The sequence below is a fragment of the Metopolophium dirhodum genome, chromosome 7 (genome assembly GCF_019925205.1).
Source record: "Metopolophium dirhodum isolate CAU chromosome 7, ASM1992520v1, whole genome shotgun sequence".
NCBI lineage: Eukaryota > Metazoa > Arthropoda > Insecta > Hemiptera > Aphididae > Metopolophium > Metopolophium dirhodum.
This window is the reverse complement of record NC_083566.1, coordinates 33,563,523-33,587,757: the sequence shown is the minus strand read 5'-3', so window position 1 is coordinate 33,587,757 and position 24,235 is coordinate 33,563,523. Positions and strand designations below refer to the sequence as shown.

Sequence of the window (24,235 nt, the reverse complement as noted above, 5' to 3'; positions counted from 1 at the left end):
TCTGTAATAATTTTTCATTGAATTCAAATACAAGACATCCATTACAAAGGCATGTTCGACAACTGCCTACTATACAGCAGGGCGGTACCAGCTTTTCTACCTTTTTTTAAATTTATTTAATTGACTAGGTGCTCCTAACATAGCCCTAATTTTCGAACAAACCCATTTTCATATTGAATGCATAGCTTATTTAATCAACACACTTATAATACTCTGTTAAGCGAGAGAACACGCCGCGGTCCAACCAAAATCGGGTTTTCTGCGGATCCCAACGTGACTCCCTGCCATGGATTAACCGGTTTCGATAGCAGGGTAACGCGGGAGGATGAGCAGAAGCATCGCGTTCTCTCGCTGGACAGAGTAGTAGGGGGGGTCGGACCCGAAAACCCTACTTGGGGACGCCCCTGCCCTCTAGTAATTGAACAAGAAAAAATAAATGCTATAAAATTTAAAAAAAAACTAGGTATCTAATCGAATACCTAAGTCAATTTTTTTTAATAATAAACATAATTGTCATACTGTATAACTACAGTTAGAAAGTTAACAAATTATGATTTCATTATTTCAAACAAGTTACAATAATTAAAAATCACGATGATCGAATTTTCATGTGTTTGGACCAAATTTTCCCAAGGAAGTATTCTATGTATTACTTTTTTACGGAACCGAACCGCTCATAAAATATTTATTATATGTTGCAACTATTTGTTTTATTGTGAGGACATAGGTACCAATTTTTGTATAATATTCTTAATTAAAAATTTAAAAATAAAATGATTATCATAACTACTTGCATATTATTTAATCTAAATGTTTTGAAAATTACATTGTGTATATAAAATATAATAATAAACGTAAAAATTTTTGAATTGCAACAAAATAACTAAAAGCATTTTAAATACCTAATTTCTTTATATAAATTTGTTTTTCATATGCCCCAGAGCCCCAAGTGTTTTTTTTGTTACATTTTTTTTATTTATTGAATTATATTTATAAATAAATATTTTTAATTTCTATTTAATAATAAATAAATTGATTTGTAACTTCCAATTCTACTAATTTTAAAGTAGTATCAAGCTGGAGAGTATAAAACCAATATAAATCATTAACAAATTATTTCTCATGGCTTTTCTTTGCGTTTATCATTTATATATATATACAATATGCATTTACTTTTTAAATCAGAACAAACTTGTTTAATATATGAAGTAGTATGCATTAAGAAGTTCCGGAGAAGTAATGCTCACGCGGTTCCTCCTCCGGTCCTCGATTTAACCGAAAAAAAAAAGTATGCATTAAGAACATATATGCATATTAAATAATATAAAAACAATAATTCAGAAAAGTACTTCTGGATAAAATATTAGGTATTATAAAATATCTATAATTAAATAAAATGGGTACACGACACATTGTGCCAACATATTGTTTAAGATCTTGAAAACAAAGAAAAACAAATATTTTGTGTTTTACACTTTTATACATAAAAATATACTATTTTAATACATTTTGAACTTTGTTTATTTTTGTGTTAGTCAATTTAAATTGTACAATTACATTTTAATAAAACATTCAAAAACTTTAAATGAATAGGAAAACAATAAATATATTAACAATTATAAGGTATTATAACTACAGAAAAAAAAATTAAGTATGGTAACACCTTTTAAAACGAAGTGGCTTATTAATGGCTACTGCCTACTACTCCTGGATAATTTTGTGCAACATTCATTGACGCTGTAATCATGGTCCAGGTATTGATGGTGGGACTATACAATTCTACAGAATCCAATTTATTAGTTCAGTTTCTTCCACCCACGACACACAAGACACCAAACATTGCAACTGCTCCTATATTAAAAATTTAACTTAAATTCAATACATTTAAAAAAAATTGTTTCATAAAATAATTTAGAATTATTATATGAATAATTGTCTGCATTTAGTCGACACAAATGCATGTCTGGAATAGTAGTCCAAATTCCTGTACTAGCAACACTTTTCTTAACTTCAAATCCATTGTGACCACCCACAGCATATGATACACCATCTATTATATTATACATAGATTTAAATATTACTTTAGTATACTTGTAAGTTGGTAATGATCATTGATAAATATTTTATCATGAAAGTTAGCAGTTAAAGAATTTTTATTCATATACTGTTATGTTATTAACCATATAATAGTCTTTTAAAATAATGGAACTTAATTTAGCTATTATTTTATTTTACCATCAATATTTTTATATGGTTTCAACTTTCAATCTGTAAGTATTGGCAATACTTTCATTTTTATAAGTTAATACTTAAGTTTAATATAGAAGCAATGAATGTAATTATATTGGGTATATTTATATTGGCAGTGTTTGGAAAACCAATAATTTCAACGTTAAAAAAGTTTGTTCTTTGTTATTCAGCATGATTTTTAGGTAATTAATTTCTTTTTCAAGTTTAAAGGATCTAATTTCTGTCTGAATTACTCTATTTTCCATGACATTATATGGAGCATCTAAAAGATTCTTTCCAAGCTTAAAATGTGTCTCAATAAAAAAAAAATATATATTTTAATAATAATTATCTAAATAAAGTTTTGTGTATAATTGTAAATTATATATTTTTATAGTATTAGTCTAATAGTCTTTACTTTTGTGAAACAATCAATCACATCATCTGGATCGATTTCAATTTGTCTATGTACCGACTGTGTAAACTCAAAAGAACTAACTTTTTTTTTTAAGTGGTATTGAGGACCAAGAAAGGAGCTGCTGCTTTTAGCATTGTTTCTTCTCCGGCCACCAACGTTTATTGATGCAAACAAAAACAAAACGTTAACGTCACAACAATATGCAACCGGTAGACGCACCCTAAAATATTGATTTATCACATAATATAAGACATTATTCAATACTCCAACTGTTATGACAAGCACAACGACCAGGCACTTCTACTAGTAGACATATAGACATACTTCTAGTAGATATTCCTCTTTCCTATATTTTTATCGAATTAATTCTATCAGGTTATTTTAGCGGTATGTGGACTAAAGCAAATGTTAATAGAGAATGGTATGACTCAAAATCAACCGATAGCAGCATGAACCAGAAATTATCACACGTCATAATAATTTTGTGTTTTCTGTAGCTGCTGGTTGGTGTTTTTAAAGCAACTCTGAAGTCTGTTGGACGTACTAGACTTATCTTCGGAATCTCCTAGCTGGAAAACATATGTTGGCATGTTAATCAAAAGAAAAGATTTAGGAGTTGGTGTAATAAATAATTTTCTATACGTCGTAAGTTGAATGTTGAAACTAAGGTTGGCAGCATTTGTGGTATTAAAAGTACCTAGAATTTATATAGTGCAGAAGTTTTTGACCGCAGTACTGAGGAACGGCGTATGGATACCAGACGCCATTCTTCAGTACCTACCAACTAGCTACGGTCAAAAACTCCTGCACTATTTTAATACAAAGTACTTTTAATACCCCACCAATATCGCCAATCTTAGTTTCAACATATACCTTACGGCGTATAGAATATTTTTTAATATACAAACTTCTAAGTCTTTTCATTTAATTAACATGTCAACATATGATTTCCAACAAGTTGATTCTAAAAATAAATCAAGCACGTCCAAGAGGTTCTTTAAACTTACTACTTCTGATTCTGAGCGGAACGAGGAATTATATATTATAATTTAATATAATATTTTATATTTCAGCATCTTTTTAGATGAAAAACTTAATCTAGTTGGTACTTTTGAGAGGTTTCACAATAGGTTTTAAAAGCGTTGGGGAAAAAAATAAAGGATAACGGAGTTTTATGCAATACCAGTTCTTGACAAAATCGATTAAATTTGTTGATGTAACTAAAAAAATTAATAACCGAAGATACTTAAAATTTTCACTGGATGTATATATTGACATTTTCTTTTACGTTTGCATGCAAAGTCGGGGGCGGCATGAAATTGGCCATCCAGTTTTATTATGCCGATTTTGGTTACACGTTGGTTGCCAAAAGTTGCTAAAAGGTTGCTGAATATTGGCACTAGTTGAGAGTATATGGAAAAGTCTGGGGGCCAACTTCCTGGAAGTAGAACATTTTGTTTTTTATTTGTTTTTATTAATTATTATAAATAAAAAATGTTTGGTTGTTAGGTCAAAATACTTGAAAATGTAATGCAAGGTTGCTCATGAGTTGTTGTTGTTGTTGGAAATTAAAAAAAAAGTTTTGCATTAATCTACAATAATTGTTGATGAGCTTTTAAAGTATAAATTATTTTGACAATGGATTTTCTACCTTAATTCTCATAAACATAATATTTTTATTCTGTTGTAATTCAAAAGCAAATAACCGTTGGTCTTTGAAATTTTCACCAAATATAAAGTCATGTCTTTTTATGATGAATTCAAGTGTTTGAAAAATATTCCAGAAACTTACCGTTCAAAAGTTATGCCAATTCAAAGTCGTCGACATTTCCTACAATGTTATCTACGCTGTACAATGACCCAGCATCATGATTACATTTTTTTTCATGAACATATATTTTGCCAGGTACCCTCCGTAGAATTCTTTTTTTCTTTTGTAATTAGGTAATTTTACTTTAGCAAGGCGCCGATACAAGCGTAATCACTGCAACTTTGAATTTCCATAACTTTTGAATGGACGATCGAGTGACCATGGTGGCAATAAATGTACTTAGACACAATATTGAAGAAAACCGAGGTTCGCCTGAGGTGGTTTTACAGAACAAGTCGAGGGATATTTTCGATTTGCAGAGCGTATCGACGAGTGCCGATACACGCGTAGTCACTGCAACTTTGAATTTCCATAACTTTTGAACAATAAGTGACTTAAAATTCTATTAAAAAAGTCCAAAAAATATCTTACCTTCTGTCGTGTCCACGTAAAAACCACGTTTTCGAAAAAAAAAAAAAATGAAACAAAACGTTGTGTCTAACTGTCTACAACTGTCTATATAGTGTGTAGGTGCCCGGCAAATGCCCTACAGGGTTGCAAACGTGAAAAAAATCGTATATCATTTACAGTGATGCCCGCTTGGCCAGTCGCTCGCTGCGCTGCGCTCGGACAAAAAAAATTCGAAAATATCCCCCGACTAAAACGCCACCACAAGTTGTTGATAACCGTCGTATATCCCACCACTTTTACCATTTTCTCTTATCACTCACGGGCACCCGGGTTTCTAGAAAAGTTGCGTCTAAAGCTGCAGTAATTTCTTGAACGGTTCTAGAACAGTAAAAAAAAAAAATGTGTCCAGTAAAGTAGATTTGTTCCCAAGTGGTAAAATAATATACCAATAGGGCATAGGCAATAACTCATCTGTGGAAAAATAAAAAACTGGTAAATATAGCTACCAGAGACCTATAAAGGGTAAGTCCAAGCTTGGAGGTCCTAACACAACTACAGTATTCCAATATGCTACCTATTAATATACGTACAAATATTAAAATCATATAAAAAAACGAATTGTTTAACACCGTAGGAACGAGTAAAAAATTACAATATTATAATATTAATTCTTCTTAAAGGCTATAATAAATAATAAAAATTAAAAAAATCCTGACTGATAAACCGGCCGTCTCCGCTCAGAATCGTTTTCCTTATACAATGATATTATTATATTAATATATTATATCATTGAATTCAAGTTTAATACAAACCATTATACATTGTCCCACTTGTAACCTACTGTACAGTAGAGCGAAATACACTTACCCGTTTTTTTATATGTATTTATTTTTATAATACAACATAGGCAATTGACCGCTTTATACGTATTATAAATTATCGATTTTTAAATATTTAATTATTACACTGGGTACAACGTTTATTATGATATTAATATTATTATTCGATTCGGGAAAAAAGATTTAGGTAAATGGTATTACGGACTTTTGGAGAAAATACCATTCGAAAATATCCCCCGATTACGGCGGTGGGCACGATTTAAGATATACAGGTTGCGTATCGGGACAGATTTCCCGATTTTAACAACAGCGAGATATCATCAGAATCAAATTTCGGGAGATCGGTTATGCCAGCCTTTGAAGCATAAATTTCCCGCATAAAAATATTTTTAGTTTTACCTAACCAGCATTTCCAACATAAAAATACAAAAATCTTAATTTAAAATAGCTAAAAACCTAACTACCACTTATCTATTATAACTACAGGTTATCAATATCCAAATTTAAAAAAACAAATATTGGAGCTACCCCACGATTTAAGATAGTATCTTAAATCGTGAGCTACCCATTACCCACCAGTTACAAATGATTAAACCTTGAATGCTCAAAAACTTAAAATAGTTTGTTCATGACACATCTAGTGAATCTTTGTAACACAGAGTTCATAATAATTTTGAGTAATTTGTTATTTAGTTTTATAATATAGGAATTTTTTGTATATCAAGTGTCAGAAATAGCGTGGATTTTTGTGAACGAGACATCTAGAATCTACATATATTCTATTATAATCTATTTTTCATTTTTTATATATATAATATATAATATTAGGGCCTTGTCCTTGAGTATAGGTAGGTGCAACGTTTTAATGTCATTAATTATTAATAAGGTGTTAATATTAATAAGGCAGAATTTAAATCCCTACTCATGGCACCCAATTTATTTAGTTGTGCCTTAACCACAGTGGCACAGTATGGCACTTGACACGGATTACAGAATAACATAATATTATTATATTTAAATAAATACACCGGCATATATCCGAAAACGGTATTTACAACTCTATGTGGTATAGCTTAATGACATTCTTTCAAGGGTGAACACAGAAGTTGAAGCTAGATGCCTATTTTGGTCATTACTCGTAAACTGCCATGTGGAACTGTTAGTGGAAACAGTTTTTTCAGAAGAAGTTTTTCCAAACAGAATAATCTCCTACATGGCTTGGGTACATGCATACACCAGTTACTGTATCTTGCTTACTAAAATTGGAAAAAAAAACAACTATATTAATTAAATAATTTTGAAAATTGTATTCATTTAATGGCTCAATATCATATAAAAAATCAATGAAAGTAAAATAGTAACCAATCAACATTATTCATAGTACCAACACATAGCTTATCCCAATATATAATATAGCAAACATCCTTGTGTTATAGTTGTGAATCTATAGCGTATACTTGTATTATTTATTATTATCTATGCCTTATGGAGAAAAATAAAAAATAACAATATAGGTAAACATGTAAACTTTTTAATATTATGAATAATTAGTAACTCTATCATCATTAACCATTACTATAAAATTTAACACTAAGGACCATAGTCAATGCTTAGGAATAAGTATTGCTTAAGTAAATTTTGGTAATTTAAAAACTAAAAAAATTGTGATAGTAACTAAAAGCAATACTTGATGTAGGTCTCGACGATCCTTAGTTTAAGTAACACTATTTCTTTTCTTAGGCTAAAGTCTCGTGTATGAATCTCGTTTGAGTCATAAGTAGGTATAGCTTAAGCAATACTTATTTTTAAGCATCAGCTATGATAATGGCCCTAAACATTTACAAAATATCAGATATTAAATCCACATCTGACTGCAACTTTGTAAGATAAATAATTATCGTTTTAATGTATCTGTTAAGTTGTTTCAGATGTATCACAACCAATAAGTAATACATTATAGGAATTTTAATACTATACAGAACATACATGATTTGAGTTATGAAGGTTTGAATGTGATTGTTGTAACTTGTAAATGGCATATTAAGTTTAACTTGGATTTGCAATGATTTTAATTCTTTGTAGATACATTTGACCTAGAAATAATACAGTTGTATAAAAGGTAAAAAAATTTAAAAAAATTTAAAAAATTAAATAATTAATAAATTAAATAAAAATTAACAAAATATTAACGAATAATTATTATTTACATTTGAAATTTGAATTGAACATAACTTCAATTATTGTTTGCTGACATTTGAAGTGGTAACTATCTACAACCTGAACAGTGGTTACACATGTTAATAATTCATTATCATAATTTAAAATCTATGATTATTTGATAAAGCAAATTTTATATGGTTTTTTGGTTTTTTTTTATGGTTTTTGTAAGCTTTCTATTTAACAACTGGAAAATTCGTTACACCGACCATTTAAATGGAATCTCTATAATATTCTCCATCGACAAACTTTAGATTTCACCATTTCTCGTTCTCCTATGTGGGATTAATCTCATCCACAAACAGACGACCACAATAGTTCTGAATACCTAATGGCTAATATTATATTATATATCTGTCATTTACTAATTCACAATACGTTTATACCTATTGTCCAGCGTTAGTAAATTTCAGGACATGTCATATTACAGTATTATAATTTATGACAAAATATATTTAGTTATAATCATTTTCGAGACGTATAATACGTCATAAACTTTGATGATTGAGTTCATCAATTATATAAACAATTGTTCATGTTTAACACTAAATAGATTTATTATCGATGTGATTATATGAATAGGTAACTACTTCTAGGAAAACTTCTGACATAGAAAGTTGTATGTTACTGGCGTAATTACCAAATGCGAACTAACGTATAAATATATAATAGTTTTTAAAGTTCAATAAATCTATAATTTGTAGCTAATGACGTTTTCATAAGATAATATTATACTTTTAAGATCCCAAACGTTTCGGTTTAGGCCCTTCTAAAACGTAATCCCGGAGTCGCCCCCCCCCTCCTAGTTGTATTTTGGAAAATATTTAGTTTTTGTACGACGTTTCTGAAACTCGAGATTTGTATAGTTTGGAGGTCGGTGATCAAATTCGGTGTCAAGTGTCGAGACTATAGGAGCCGTTTTTCTCTGTCTTTTGGGGTTTCGGAAATTTAAAATTTGCGTTTTTCGGGGTTTCCGGTACGGACACTTGTCACTTAGATTTTGGGAGCGGCGAGCCGTTTTTTGTAGTCGGATGTTATAGAAGACTTTGCGCCGTATCGATGGATACCAAGATCGAGGTTATCCCACTTTTGGTTCGGGAGTTATGATTTTTCAAGTGTTTTTTGTACTTAAAAAATTACGTAGTTATGTGTATTTTGGATTTTAGGTTTTCGTTTCATCAGTACGAAACTCGAGATTCCTGTCTTTTGGTGTACGAGGATTTAAAAAGGCTCTATGGTTGAAGTACGTGCGACCATTATTTCGCCCGTAATCGGAGTAGCAAAAAGTTGAAAAACGCAATATGTGATTATTCGTATAACGTTTCCTTATGGTATACGTATGTATGACGTTTTAAGTAATAATTGTTTTGAATTTTTTTTTCACACTTATTCTATTAGGCGTGTTGCTTATTATTTATTAATGTAAATCGATAGGCATATAAGAATAAAATATTAAAACCTATAAAATAATAGGTCAATTAACTCTATTATAATATTTGAGCTAACAAGTAACAACACAAAACTGTATGTACATTTTCAAAGATTAGCTCCTTTAATATGGGTCGTATCGTTTTAAAATCTTTGAGGTTCAATGCAGTGACACCTCTAGATCAAATTTCTGTTCTCGAAAAAGCCGCGTCTCGTATTTAAGTTTGAGAAATTGGTAAAACTAATTTCCCGCTAATTTTTTTTTTTTAAAAATTCAAATTTTGATCACAACATTTACTCCCTTAATAGTAAAGTTAATAAACTTTTAAAAACTGGTAACTGGTCTAGAGACGTTTCTGCTTCGATCCTCGAAAGTTTCAAAAAGATAGTACTTTTTTTGAAGGATTTGGTTTTTTCAAAATCGTAATTTATTGAGAAAACCTAAAACCTACAATATTGATCGTATCGTCTTGAAATCTTCGAGGTTCAATGCAGTGACCCCTCTAGATCCAATATCTGTTCTTAAAAAAATCACGTATCGACCTTAAGGCTGGATAATTGACAAAAGAAAATTTCGCGCCAATTTTTTTTTTGAACAATTCAAAATTTTGAACCTTAATTTACCCCCTTAATATTTGAGTTAAAAAAACTTTTACCAGATGACAAATGATCTACGCACGCTTCTGCTTCGATCCTCGAAGGTTTCATTAAGATAGGACTTTTATTGAAGGATTTAGGTTTTTAGATAGGTTTTTCAAATTCGTATTTTATTGAAAACCTAAATCATTCAATATAAGTGCTATCGTTATGAAACCTTCAAGGATCGAAGCAGTCAACCTTCGAGATCAAATTTCTATTCTCAAAAAAGTCGCGTACCGACCTTAAGTTTGAAAAATTAACAAAAGAAAATTTCCCGCCAATTTCATTTTTGAATAATTCAAATGTTGAACACGTAATTCACCCCCTTAATAATTGAGTTAATAACCTTTTAGAAACTGGAAACTGGTCTAAGGTCGTTTCTGCTTCGAACCTTGAAGGTTTCATAAAGATAGGACTTTTATTGAAGAATTTGGTTTTTTCAAAATCGTAATATATCAAGAAAACCTAAAAACTTCAATATTGATCGTATCGTCTTGAAATCTCCGAGGTTCAATGCAGTGATACCTCAGCAGTATTTCCTATTTAACAAGTTTTTGAGACCAAAAGATTTACAACATCTAGGCATATTTTAAATGATACTTATATTTATATTTTTCTAAATCTAGTATTAACAATATTTTTATGTTTAGATACAAGTAATAATAAACATTATTTAAATAGCTTTTCAAAATTATACACATAATATCAGAATACTTGCACAGTTTAGTAACTTTAATAGAAATTAAATTAATTAATTTATAGTTACTTTTAGTTATGTTAAGTGAACATCATAAGCAAACCCCCAACTCTCAATACCATAAGTAATAATTCATTGAATCAGTGAAATATAAATTATTCTCAATTGTATTTTATCAAGTATAGTACTAAGATTACGAAAAATGTAGTAAATGTTTTTAGTTACCACCTAGGTAACAGTAAAAGTGTTTTTAAAAAATATTTATAAACAAAATATGATGTAATATAAAATAATAAAAAAAACATAATAGGTACTTAATTTTTAAAACCACAATTAGAAAAGTAATTTCAATTTTCAAGTTTCAGAGTACCTACTAAGGCACAGTGAATTTATAAAAACTGAATCTTTGATTGAATAATTTGAGCTTATTTGAGGTTGGTTAGGTTCTCTAGAGGTCATTTTCCGAAATTCTCAATAGTTTTTCCAAAATTTGGGATAAACTACCAAAAAATAGTAAATAATTTGTTTAACTTGTTTGAAATTGATTTTAATTATTTACTATTTAGTTGCAACTTCAAAAATAATTGTGCTACCTAGAGACTTAACTTACATTTTAACACTTTAACAATTTTGTTGAATACGGTGTGTAATATTTATATTGGTTGACATTTACAAAATATTACTGAACTGAGTATTACGACATATCACATATGTTTTGGAGATAAAATACATCGACATTAGAAAGATGCCAAGATATATAATATAAAGTATAAACGTAATATCAAATACTCAAAAGTAGGTACTATTAATCTATGTACTCAATATAGTGCCTATAATTGCTACCTACTATACATTATAATAATCCAAGATTACCAATTCGATATGACTATATCTATGTGACTATATCTATGTGTTACCTGTTAATATTTTAAACTGTGTTTCATAGTTTTGCTATTATATTTATCTGTCAATATGTTATTATATACATTCATTAGTTTACCAATTTTAAGGGCATTATAGTATTATCCACAATATAAACATATTAGTAACTGAAAAACTAATCGATCGAATTTAGAATTAAATATATAAATGGAAAAAACGAGTGAGCATACTTGGCGAATCACCCTGTATACGGCAATATTCAATTGTGTACCCATGAAAGTTATAATAATTTGTGATTTATGATTTAATCTCAACTTTATCGTATTGTATGAAAATTGAATTTAACAATGCGTTTCAAATATTATATCTATGTAGGTACTAATAATTATTAACATTTAGAAAAGCCGTGTTAAAGAGGCTATATATATTGTATATTTTATTTACCGTCGAAAAAATATAAATGATAATCATTTGTTTTAAAATATTTCTCAAAAGTATATGATATTAATAGGTAAGTTGCTAATATAATAATCAGAGGTCATTGTTAATGATCATGCAAGGTCACATACACATACACATAATTATAATATAAATAATATATAAGTATAATATAATACTAATAATATTAGGTACTGATTAAGTTTTATTGACTTGATCTGTTGACTGTCAGTACACACGATAATTTTAATATTGTGTACCTATATGTTGTGCCAGTCATTTATGTTATGACGCGAGCTTAGTAAATATTAACCAAACATATTTTTAAGTTCTTATTAATAAATGTTTATAAATCAATATAAGAATAACAGAAGATTCAAAAGGGATTGGACTTTTTTTCAATGGACTTTTAAATATGGTTTTTAAGTATATTTAAAAATTCCAAAAATTTTAATTTGAGTAAATTCATTGTTAAATGAAAGAATATAATTGTGAGCATGATCGGTGAATCACCTTATATAATATATATTCTATTTATTTGTGTAATCTAGTAATATTGACTATGTGTATGTAGATAACATAATATATTATATCGTACCGAATACCTATACATATACACAATCTTAAGCGGTTGGTCTGTATCACTCAATTTTACTTTTTAGCACAACGGAGCTCAATCATACATTAAATCTAGATATTTTATTATTTAAATTAGGTATGTGTTAAATTATTATATTGAATAAAATTTCGATTTTTAATATTGTGTTAATGCCGAATCTTAATTGAATAATAAGGTTAATTTTAATACCGCTACTATCACTGATCTGCGGTTACCGGTATTTTACCATTTACCTAAATCTTTTTTCCCGAATCGAATAATAATATTAATATCATAATAAACGTTGTACCCAGTGTAATAATTAAATATTTAAAAATCGATAATTTATAATACGTATAAAGCGGTCAATTGCCTATGTTGTATTATAAAAATAAATACATATAAAAAAACGGGTAAGTGTATTTCGCTCTACTGTACAGTAGGTTACAAGTGGGACAATGTATAATGGTTTGTATTAAACTTGAATTCAATGATATAATATATTAATATAATAATATCATTGTATAAGGAAAACGATTCTGAGCGGAGACGGCCGGTTTATCAGTCAGGATTTTTTTAATTTTTATTATTTATTATAGCCTTTAAGAAGAATTAATATTATAATATTGTAATTTTTTACTCGTTCCTACGGTGTTAAACAATTCGTTTTTTTATATGATTTTAATATTTGTACGTATATTAATAGGTAGCATATTGGAATACTGTAGTTGTGTTAGGACCTCCAAGCTTGGACTTACCCTTTATAGGTCTCTGGTAGCTATATTTACCAGTTTTTTATTTTTCCACAGATGAGTTATTGCCTATGCCCTATTGGTATATTATTTTACCACTTGGGAACAAATCTACTTTACTGGACACATTTTTTTTTTTTACTGTTCTAGAACCGTTCAAGAAATTACTGCAGCTTTAGACGCAACTTTTCTAGAAACCCGGGTGCCCGTGAGTGATAAGAGAAAATGGTAAAAGTGGTGGGATATACGACGGTTATCAACAACTTGTGGTGGCGTTTTAGTCGGGGGATATTTTCGAATTTTTTTTGTCCGAGCGCAGCGCAGCGAGCGACTGGCCAAGCGGGCATCACTGTAAATGATATACGATTTTTTTCACGTTTGCAACCCTGTAGGGCATTTGCCGGGCACCTACACACTATATAGACAGTTGTAGACAGTTAGACACAACGTTTTGTTTCATTTTTTTTTTTTTTCGAAAACGTGGTTTTTACGTGGACACGACAGAAGGTAAGATATTTTTTGGACTTTTTTAATAGAATTTTAAGTCACTTATTGTTCAAAAGTTATGGAAATTCAAAGTTGCAGTGACTACGCGTGTATCGGCACTCGTCGATACGCTCTGCAAATCGAAAATATCCCTCGACTTGTTCTGTAAAACCACCTCAGGCGAACCTCGGTTTTCTTCAATATTGTGTCTAAGTACATTTATTGCCACCATGGTCACTCGATCGTCCATTCAAAAGTTATGGAAATTCAAAGTTGCAGTGATTACGCTTGTATCGGCGCCTTGCTAAAGTAAAATTACCTAATTACAAAAGAAAAAAAGAATTCTACGGAGGGTACCTGGCAAAATATATGTTCATGAAAAAAAATGTAATCATGATGCTGGGTCATTGTACAGCGTAGATAACATTGTAGGAAATGTCGACGACTTTGAATTGGCATAACTTTTGAACGGTAAGTTTCTGGAATATTTTTCAAACACTTGAATTCATCATAAAAAGACATGACTTTATATTTGGTGAAAATTTCAAAGACCAACGGTTATTTGCTTTTGAATTACAACAGAATAAAAATATTATGTTTATGAGAATTAAGGTAGAAAATCCATTGTCAAAATAATTTATACTTTAAAAGCTCATCAACAATTATTGTAGATTAATGCAAAACTTTTTTTTTAATTTCCAACAACAACAACTCATGAGCAACCTTGCATTACATTTTCAAGTATTTTGACCTAACAACCAAACATTTTTTATTTATAATAATTAATAAAAACAAATAAAAAACAAAATGTTCTACTTCCAGGAAGTTGGCCCCCAGACTTTTCCATATACTCTCAACTAGTGCCAATATTCAGCAACCTTTTAGCAACTTTTGGCAACCAACGTGTAACCAAAATCGGCATAATAAAACTGGATGGCCAATTTCATGCCGCCCCCGACTTTGCATGCAAACGTAAAAGAAAATGTCAATATATACATCCAGTGAAAATTTTAAGTATCTTCGGTTATTAATTTTTTTAGTTACATCAACAAATTTAATCGATTTTGTCAAGAACTGGTATTGCATAAAACTCCGTTATCCTTTATTTTTTTCCCCAACGCTTTTAAAACCTATTGTGAAACCTCTCAAAAGTACCAACTAGATTAAGTTTTTCATCTAAAAAGATGCTGAAATATAAAATATTATATTAAATTATAATATATAATTCCTCGTTCCGCTCAGAATCAGAAGTAGTAAGTTTAAAGAACCTCTTGGACGTGCTTGATTTATTTTTAGAATCAACTTGTTGGAAATCATATGTTGACATGTTAATTAAATGAAAAGACTTAGAAGTTTGTATATTAAAAAATATTCTATACGCCGTAAGGTATATGTTGAAACTAAGATTGGCGATATTGGTGGGGTATTAAAAGTACTTTGTATTAAAATAGTGCAGGAGTTTTTGACCGTAGCTAGTTGGTAGGTACTGAAGAATGGCGTCTGGTATCCATACGCCGTTCCTCAGTACTGCGGTCAAAAACTTCTGCACTATATAAATTCTAGGTACTTTTAATACCACAAATGCTGCCAACCTTAGTTTCAACATTCAACTTACGACGTATAGAAAATTATTTATTACACCAACTCCTAAATCTTTTCTTTTGATTAACATGCCAACATATGTTTTCCAGCTAGGAGATTCCGAAGATAAGTCTAGTACGTCCAACAGACTTCAGAGTTGCTTTAAAAACACCAACCAGCAGCTACAGAAAACACAAAATTATTATGACGTGTGATAATTTCTGGTTCATGCTGCTATCGGTTGATTTTGAGTCATACCATTCTCTATTAACATTTGCTTTAGTCCACATACCGCTAAAATAACCTGATAGAATTAATTCGATAAAAATATAGGAAAGAGGAATATCTACTAGAAGTATGTCTATATGTCTACTAGTAGAAGTGCCTGGTCGTTGTGCTTGTCATAACAGTTGGAGTATTGAATAATGTCTTATATTATGTGATAAATCAATATTTTAGGGTGCGTCTACCGGTTGCATATTGTTGTGACGTTAACGTTTTGTTTTTGTTTGCATCAATAAACGTTGGTGGCCGGAGAAGAAACAATGCTAAAAGCAGCAGCTCCTTTCTTGGTCCTCAATACCACTTAAAAAAAAAAGTTAGTTCTTTTGAGTTTACACAGTCGGTACATAGACAAATTGAAATCGATCCAGATGATGTGATTGATTGTTTCACAAAAGTAAAGACTATTAGACTAATACTATAAAAATATATAATTTACAATTATACACAAAACTTTATTTAGATAATTATTATTAAAATATATATTTTTTTTTTATTGAGACACATTTTAAGCTTGGAAAGAATCTTTTAGATGCTCCATATAATGTCATGGAAAATAGAGTAATTCAGACAGAAATTAGATCCTTTAAACTTGAAAAAGAAATTAATTACCTAAAAATCATGCTGAATAACAAAGAACAAACTTTTTTAACGTTGAAATTATTGGTTTTCCAAACACTGCCAATATAAATATACCCAATATAATTACATTCATTGCTTCTATATTAAACTTAAGTATTAACTTATAAAAATGAAAGTATTGCCAATACTTACAGATTGAAAGTTGAAACCATATAAAAATATTGATGGTAAAATAAAATAATAGCTAAATTAAGTTCCATTATTTTAAAAGACTATTATATGGTTAATAACATAACAGTATAAGAATAAAAATTCTTTAACTGCTAACTTTCATGATAAAATATTTATCAATGATCATTACCAACTTACAAGTATACTAAAGTAATATTTAAATCTATGTATAATATAATAGATGGTGTATCATATGCTGTGGGTGGTCACAATGGATTTGAAGTTAAGAAAAGTGTTGCTAGTACAGGAATTTGGACTACTATTCCAGACATGCATTTGTGTCGACTAAATGCAGACAATTATTCATATAATAATTCTAAATTATTTTATGAAACAATTTTTTTTAAATGTATTGAATTTAAGTTAAATTTTTAATATAGGAGCAGTTGCAATGTTTGGTGTCTTGTGTGTCGTGGGTGGAAGAAACTGAACTAATAAATTGGATTCTGTAGAATTGTATAGTCCCACCATCAATACCTGGACCATGATTACAGCGTCAATGAATGTTGCACAAAATTATCCAGGAGTAGTAGGCAGTAGCCATTAATAAGCCACTTCGTTTTAAAAGGTGTTACCATACTTAATTTTTTTTTCTGTAGTTATAATACCTTATAATTGTTAATATATTTATTGTTTTCCTATTCATTTAAAGTTTTTGAATGTTTTATTAAAATGTAATTGTACAATTTAAATTGACTAACACAAAAATAAACAAAGTTCAAAATGTATTAAAATAGTATATTTTTATGTATAAAAGTGTAAAACACAAAATATTTGTTTTTCTTTGTTTTCAAGATCTTAAACAATATGTTGGCACAATGTGTCGTGTACCCATTTTATTTAATTATAGATATTTTATAATACCTAATATTTTATCCAGAAGTACTTTTCTGAATTATTGTTTTTATATTATTTAATATGCATATATGTTCTTAATGCATACTTTTTTTTTTCGGTTAAATCGAGGACCGGAGGAGGAACCGCGTGAGCATTACTTCTCCGGTACTTCTTAATGCATACTACTTCATATATTAAAAAAGTTTGTTCTGATTTAAAAAGTAAATGCATATTGTATATATATATAAATGATAAACGCAAAGAAAAGCCATGAGAAATAATTTGTTAATGATTTATATTGGTTTTATACTCTCCAGCTTGATACTACTTTAAAATTAGTAGAATTGGAAGTTACAAATCAATATATTTATTATTAAATAGAAATTAAAAATATTTATTTATAAATATACTGAATAACTAAGAACAAACTTTTTTAACGTTGAAATTATTGGTTTTCCAAATACTGCCATTAAAAATATACCATTATAATTACATTCATTGCTTCTATATTACATTTCAGTATTAACTAATAAAAATGAAGGTATTGCCAATACTTACAGATTGAAAGTTGAAACCATATAAAAATATTGATGGTAAAATAAAATAATAGCTAAATTAAGTTCCATTATTTTAAAAGACTATTATATAGTTAATAACATAACGGTATAAGAATAAAAATTCTTTAACTGCTAACTTTCATGATAAAATATTTATCAATGATCATTACCAACTTACAAAGAAAAACTAAAGGCCGTTCTTATAATGTCCGGTTAAAGTTAACCGACACTTAACCGTCCGAATTTCGCAGGTAATAAAATCTGCTATCAGTCGGTTAGTGTTAACCGACACTTTACCGGACATTGTAAGAACGGTCCTAATGATTATTCTGATTGGCAAAAGACATTTCAAAAACATGGTTAAAAAGTCAAATTCTGGTAGACTTTACTTAAGATAACAAGAAGGTTAACTAATCTAAGTTAATAAATTACATATTACACAAATTCTTCAAAATCTTGATTCAGATAAAATAGTTGGTTCACTGTGAATATTATAATATTCTTTGTTTTTTTTGTTGCTTTTGTTATAATTTTTTTTTTTTTTAATATTAATACTAAAGTAATATTTAAATCTATGTATAATATAATAGATGGTGTATCATATGCTGTGGGTGGTCACAATGGATTTGAAGTTAAGAAAAGTGTTGCTAGTACAGGAATTTGGACTACTATTCCAGACATGCATTTGTGTCGACTAAATGCAGACAATTATTCATATAATAATTCTAAATTATTTTATGAAACAATTTTTTTTAAATGTATTGAATTTAAGTTAAAATTTTAATATAGGAGCAGTTGCAATGTATGGTGTCTTGTGTGTCGTGGGTGGAAGAAACTGAACTAATAAATTGGATTCTGTAGAATTGTATAGTCCCACCATCAATACCTGGACCATGATTACAGCGTCAATGAATGTTGCACAAAATTATCCAGGAGTAATAGGCAGTAGCTATTAATAAGCCACTTTGTTCATCTGTTTCAAAATATCATGCTACATGCATAGACGCTTCTTGCATAGACCAGGTAAGGAGGTGATGGGGTTGTAAAATTCTACAGAATCCAAATTGGAAATACAGTATCTTCCACCAACAACATACAATAAACCATCTAATGCAACTACACCTATATCGAATTATCAGTGGCGTAGATACGATTTTTTTCTGGGGGGGGTTTTAAAATATATTTATGATACAAATTACAAGTTATTAGTTTTTTACGTACGTTATTTTTATTTTGTTTCAAATTTGTATTAATTATAAATAGTTTTTATAGTTTTATATTAGTTTATTATAATAATTCATAAAATAAAATCCACTCGACGTTTGTTAATAGATAATTCGTCCAACACTTCCTTTGCATCTACTGATATTGAACGATGAATGGAGAGCATTGCCAAACCATTTAATCTTTTCTAAAAATGTAAAATATCATTCATATTTATTATTTTTATTTAATTAGTTCTTATATATTATATTATACAATTTTATAAATACCTCTGACATTGTATTCCTTAGGTACGTCTTAATTCTCTTTAATGATGAAAAAGATCTTTCGGATGAAGCTGTTGAAACAGGTAGTGTTGCTAAAATTTGTAGTAATTTGTATATATTTGGATACATGTTATTGCAGATAACTAAAGCATCCATAGCATTTGTAGGTTGTTTATCTAGTGCAAGTATTTTACGTCGCCAAAGTTTTAACTCAGATACCAAAATATCTTTATTGTTATCTGCCAAATCATCATTATAAAAATCTATCAAACTAATAAATTCATCTTTTTCAAGTGTTGTCATTTCTGACGTTTTTGGAAATAAGTTTTGAAATCCTTTTAATGTTTTCTGATGTTCAATAAATCTCGATTCAATTTCGTTAATAAACAATTCTAAATAAGGTATGAATATTGTTATTTTAAAATATTCTTCAGGCGTGTTCACTGAATAGTTCACTGAATCTCTGTTTTTTTGTTTACGTGCAATTCGAGGTAATGATATTGAAAAACACAACTCCTGAGCTAGAACAGATGCTTTTGTATAGATTTCATGAAAATATTCATCAATGTTACTTCGAATTGTTTTTAATTCAGACAGTGTCGCATTAGCTAATATCATAGCTTCTCTTAAATCAATGGCAACGCTTTGGAATTGTTTAGATAGTGGCAATCCAACTGCAAATATTTTCGATAAAACCAAAAGTGATATGATAAACTCTCCTTGTAAGATTGAATTTTTTAAATTATTTGCTTGACTTGAGGTATCACCATCGGCCCAACTACTAATAGTGTCTAAGGAATCAACGACACATTCCAAAAGTTCGATAAAATCGTGAACTGAATGAAAACGTTCGATCCATCTTGTAGCACAGTTGCGTTTTAATGTTTTTGCATTAATTGTTCCATTAAAGTCTTCGATTGCTTGTAAAAGTATATTTTTTCGTTTGGGGTATACAAAGAAATCTCGTGATTTTCCAATCGTACCCAAGCAGTTTCTAATTGGTTGTATTGTACAAGATTTAGATACTGCCAAGTTAAGGGTGTGTGCTGTACAGTGAACATAAGTTGCCATCGGATACAATTGAGAAATATGTGACCTAACACCATTAAATTGTCCAGACATAGCTGCAGCCCCATCGTACCCCTGTCCACGTAAATACTTAAGTTCTATCCCGAACGCCTTTAAATTTTCAATAATAAGAGTTGCTAAGCCTTTGCCAGTTAAATCGTTTGTAGGAACAAATTGCAAAAAATCTTCTCTGACAACTAATTCATCTATATCAACATATTTAGCACATAAAGACACTTGCTCTATACCAGATACATCGGCGGTTTCGTCAGCAAGGACAGTGAAACACTTTGCTTTATTTATTTTAGCTACAATTTTATTAAGTATTACCGTGTTGCAACAATCAATAATAGCATTTTGGCTAGTAGGACTAATATATTTATTTCGTTCACCTGGACCTTAGAGAAATGTTTTAAGCTTTAGATCACCACGAGCTCTATACCGCAATAGTTCCCTAAAGTTTCCTTCATTTGTAGTTTGCATTGTTTCTACATTGATTTTACCAAAATCTCTATGTCCTCGTATTGCAAGCTCTTGACGACCACATAAAATAATAACTTCAATTATAGGTAAAATATTTATTCTGTTTTCATTTACTTGTTTACTACGGGCTGTATCTAATTGATTTTCAATGGATATACTTGGATTATTTCTCATTTTTAAAAAGTTATCGGTGTCTATTACACTTTTAATATGATAATTTAGTTTATCATGTTTAGTAAATGTTTCTATAGCGTGTTTCCAATTATCAAATTTGTTTAATACCAAAGCACCAAGTTTCTGGCCATTTATTCCACCTTCAGATTTTGAAAAAGCAACACAAAGTCTACAAAATGCACCATCTTCTTTTTCTGAGTATGCTAACCATCGCCATCTTAATAACCAATTGAATTGAAATTTGCTCGTTTGCCCTTTTTTATTTTTATCGAAGTTTTTATGTATAGGAAAATTAAACGTTATATCTGGTGTCCATATACTATTTATAACTGTATGAATTTCACTATGAGACAATACATGGTTAACAAAATATGTTATGTCATTAATTCTTATATCAACCGAAGTAAAAGATGAAGAAGGTATACAGGTTTCAAGAGTCTTAATATTTAGATCATTTTTATGGAGGTCGTTATCGCTGTTTTCGTCGATTTTATAATTGATTTTCTTAAAATAAAACTCAGAAGTGTAAACACTCGAATAATTTCTATAACTATATTAATATAATATATAGTAATAATAATATTACACATGTTAATTTGTACTAGTATTATTTACCTATCTATTATTTAAAATTCTAACCAATATAAAAAAGATTTGTTTTTTTTTTTGGTGTAGGGGGGGGTGGAAACCCCTTACACCCCCCCCCGTAACTACGCCACTGCGAATTATTATAAAAATAATGTTTCATTAAATAACTTTAAACTATTATATACGAGAAGTTACCTGCATTTCTTCGACACAAATTCATGTCCGCAATAGTAGTCCAAACTCTTGTACTTGCAGGTATGTATGCTTCAACACTACTCCGAACTTCTAATCCATCAAAACCACCTACTGCATACAGTACACCGTCTAAAACTCCAACACCCACACCACTGTGACGTACACACAAATCTGTGACTGAAGTCCATGTTTCAATACTGGGATGATAACATTCAACCGTGTTTAAACTTAGTCTTGATGATGAATCATAACCTCCTACCTATACAATTGAATTAAAACAAATTACAAAATAAAAATTCTTGGTCATATGAAAAAAAAATTCCCAAAATTTTCAAACATTAACAATATTAATAAGTAATACCTATCTTAAACATTATTAATATATTTTACTAAAATATGTATAAATCTGTAAGATAAAATTTAAATTGAGTTTTGTGGCTCTTATAGGTTTGTCACTCTTAGAAAACATTTTTGTTATATTTATTAAATTATTGAAGTGAGTATAATATATATATATATTTATTAATGTACAATATAGTTATATAGATAATATATTTTAAAATAATTTGTTAAATTATAATTTTAATTTATCAAAATATTTATTTCGGGGTATTTGTTTCTTGATTAGCAGAATTTATTTCTTTTGGAGTTTCATTCCAATTAGGTACCTTTAAAATGTAAAATAAAAATAAAAATTAGTTTATCACATATAAAACATTATTCAGTACTCCAACACCAAAGCCAGATCTTCTAGTAGACATACTGTATACCATACGCCATTTTTGAGTTTTGCAGTCAAAAACTTCTGTACTATTCAAACAACTAGTACCATCAAACCCGCCAACCTTGAATTTATTACAATTTATTGGTACTTCATAACAATTAACAGAAATAACTAAAATAGTAATAAGTTTTATTTCAACATAACCTACGGCATATAAATAATCCTTTATTATGGCAATTCCTAATTCTGTTCTTTTAACTAACATGTCAGCTGTTGGTTTCCAATAAGGTGATTCTAAAGTTAAATCAAGTACATCAACAGACGTTTTATAAATACCACCACCAACAGCAAACACAAAATTATCTTTTAATACAGCTACACCGTCCAGCCCTACAACGCCGAGTAATCATTTCTGGTCCAATCTGCCATCGGTTGATTTGTGGGTCGTACCATTCTGTACTACCAATTGATTTAGCCCCTTGCCCTCCAACCACAAAAATACCTAACCTGTTATAATTATTAAATCAATGCAATTATTGGAATGTGAACTACGAGCATGTCGAGGTTTAGTCCGGATGTTTTGTGGAATGCTGATAAGATCCCCTGGAGACTTAAGTAAATGAAATTGTAATGCCTCGATTATGTAATCTTTACTTTCATAAAATTAAAATACATAAAAATATTAATTAATTTACAATAGGTAGAAACATATTTAAAACAAAACATACATTTAGGACAATTATTAAGAAGAGGTTCCTTAACTACATTTTCTATTATGTAATTTTTCGACGTTAATGGTAAATGTACCTACATGTTCCATTAATTGGGGCAAAATAAATTTTCTGGAATCTAATTCATTTTTTTCCCAACGAATAACGCTTTCAAATACCTACAACAATAATTAATATACTTATAAATAAAATCGGTCATAAACAAAAGTAATTTAATTTTTCCTTCTTGAATACTAAAATATAACAATAATCAATTTTAGTTTGCCTAATAAAACAATACAGTCAATGATAATATGGGTGGTGTGTGGCCCTCCACACATGATAATACAAATAATAACGTGTAATAATAACTCAATATGATAATAAATGGATACAATAAATAAGTACACGAGACTACGAGAATGCACTGACGCTGTAGGCCTCTTACCCCTGACCACAGGACAATAATATGGCATACGACCTGAATGAGATTTATGCAGGATCCTCTGGCGTTAGGGTCCGGTGTAGCTGACCGGTTGACTGGCGTAACCGAGTAACCCACATACGGGAAGAAATCAAATCATTCTGGGACTATAACTATAATATCTACTATATATACCTACTAGTAACCATAGGCCATGGTTATCTATAGATATTCCAGCAATAACAACTTATGAATAAGCTTGATGCATTAAATTTTCAAATTTTTTACAAATCAATCATTAACAACTTGAAAATAAAAACATATTAACTAAAAAAAGTTGTTAGATTTATTCAACAAAACAGTAATAATAATATACTATTATATTTTAGTAAAAACATGCAAAAATAAAAACATTACCTAATTCAGAAATGTATTCCTGAATGTTAGTCCTAAGTAACCTAAGTT

General features: G+C 29.4%; 1 protein-coding gene, 1 long non-coding RNA gene and 1 pseudogene across 2 annotated transcripts; 1 reads left to right on the top strand and 2 right to left on the bottom strand.

Annotated features, from left to right (window-relative positions):
• Window positions 1-1,361: 1,361 nt before the first annotated feature.
• On the bottom strand, window positions 1,362-23,822 carry LOC132949177 (kelch-like protein 2; annotated as a pseudogene).
• LOC132949206 (uncharacterized) lies at window positions 13,060-17,390 on the top strand. Its single transcript, XR_009665069.1, has 3 exons — window positions 13,060-13,865; window positions 14,667-16,023; window positions 16,901-17,390. It is a non-coding gene; the product is annotated as an uncharacterized LOC132949206 (long non-coding RNA).
• LOC132949205 (52 kDa repressor of the inhibitor of the protein kinase-like) lies at window positions 19,131-19,841 on the bottom strand. Its single transcript, XM_061019969.1, has 2 exons — window positions 19,408-19,841; window positions 19,131-19,325 (listed from the first exon to the last, which is right to left on the bottom strand). Exons 1-2 carry the CDS (start codon window positions 19,705-19,707, stop codon window positions 19,212-19,214), a joined length of 414 nt encoding a protein of 137 aa, XP_060875952.1. The 5' UTR covers window positions 19,708-19,841; the 3' UTR covers window positions 19,131-19,211.
• Window positions 23,823-24,235: the final 413 nt, after the last annotated feature.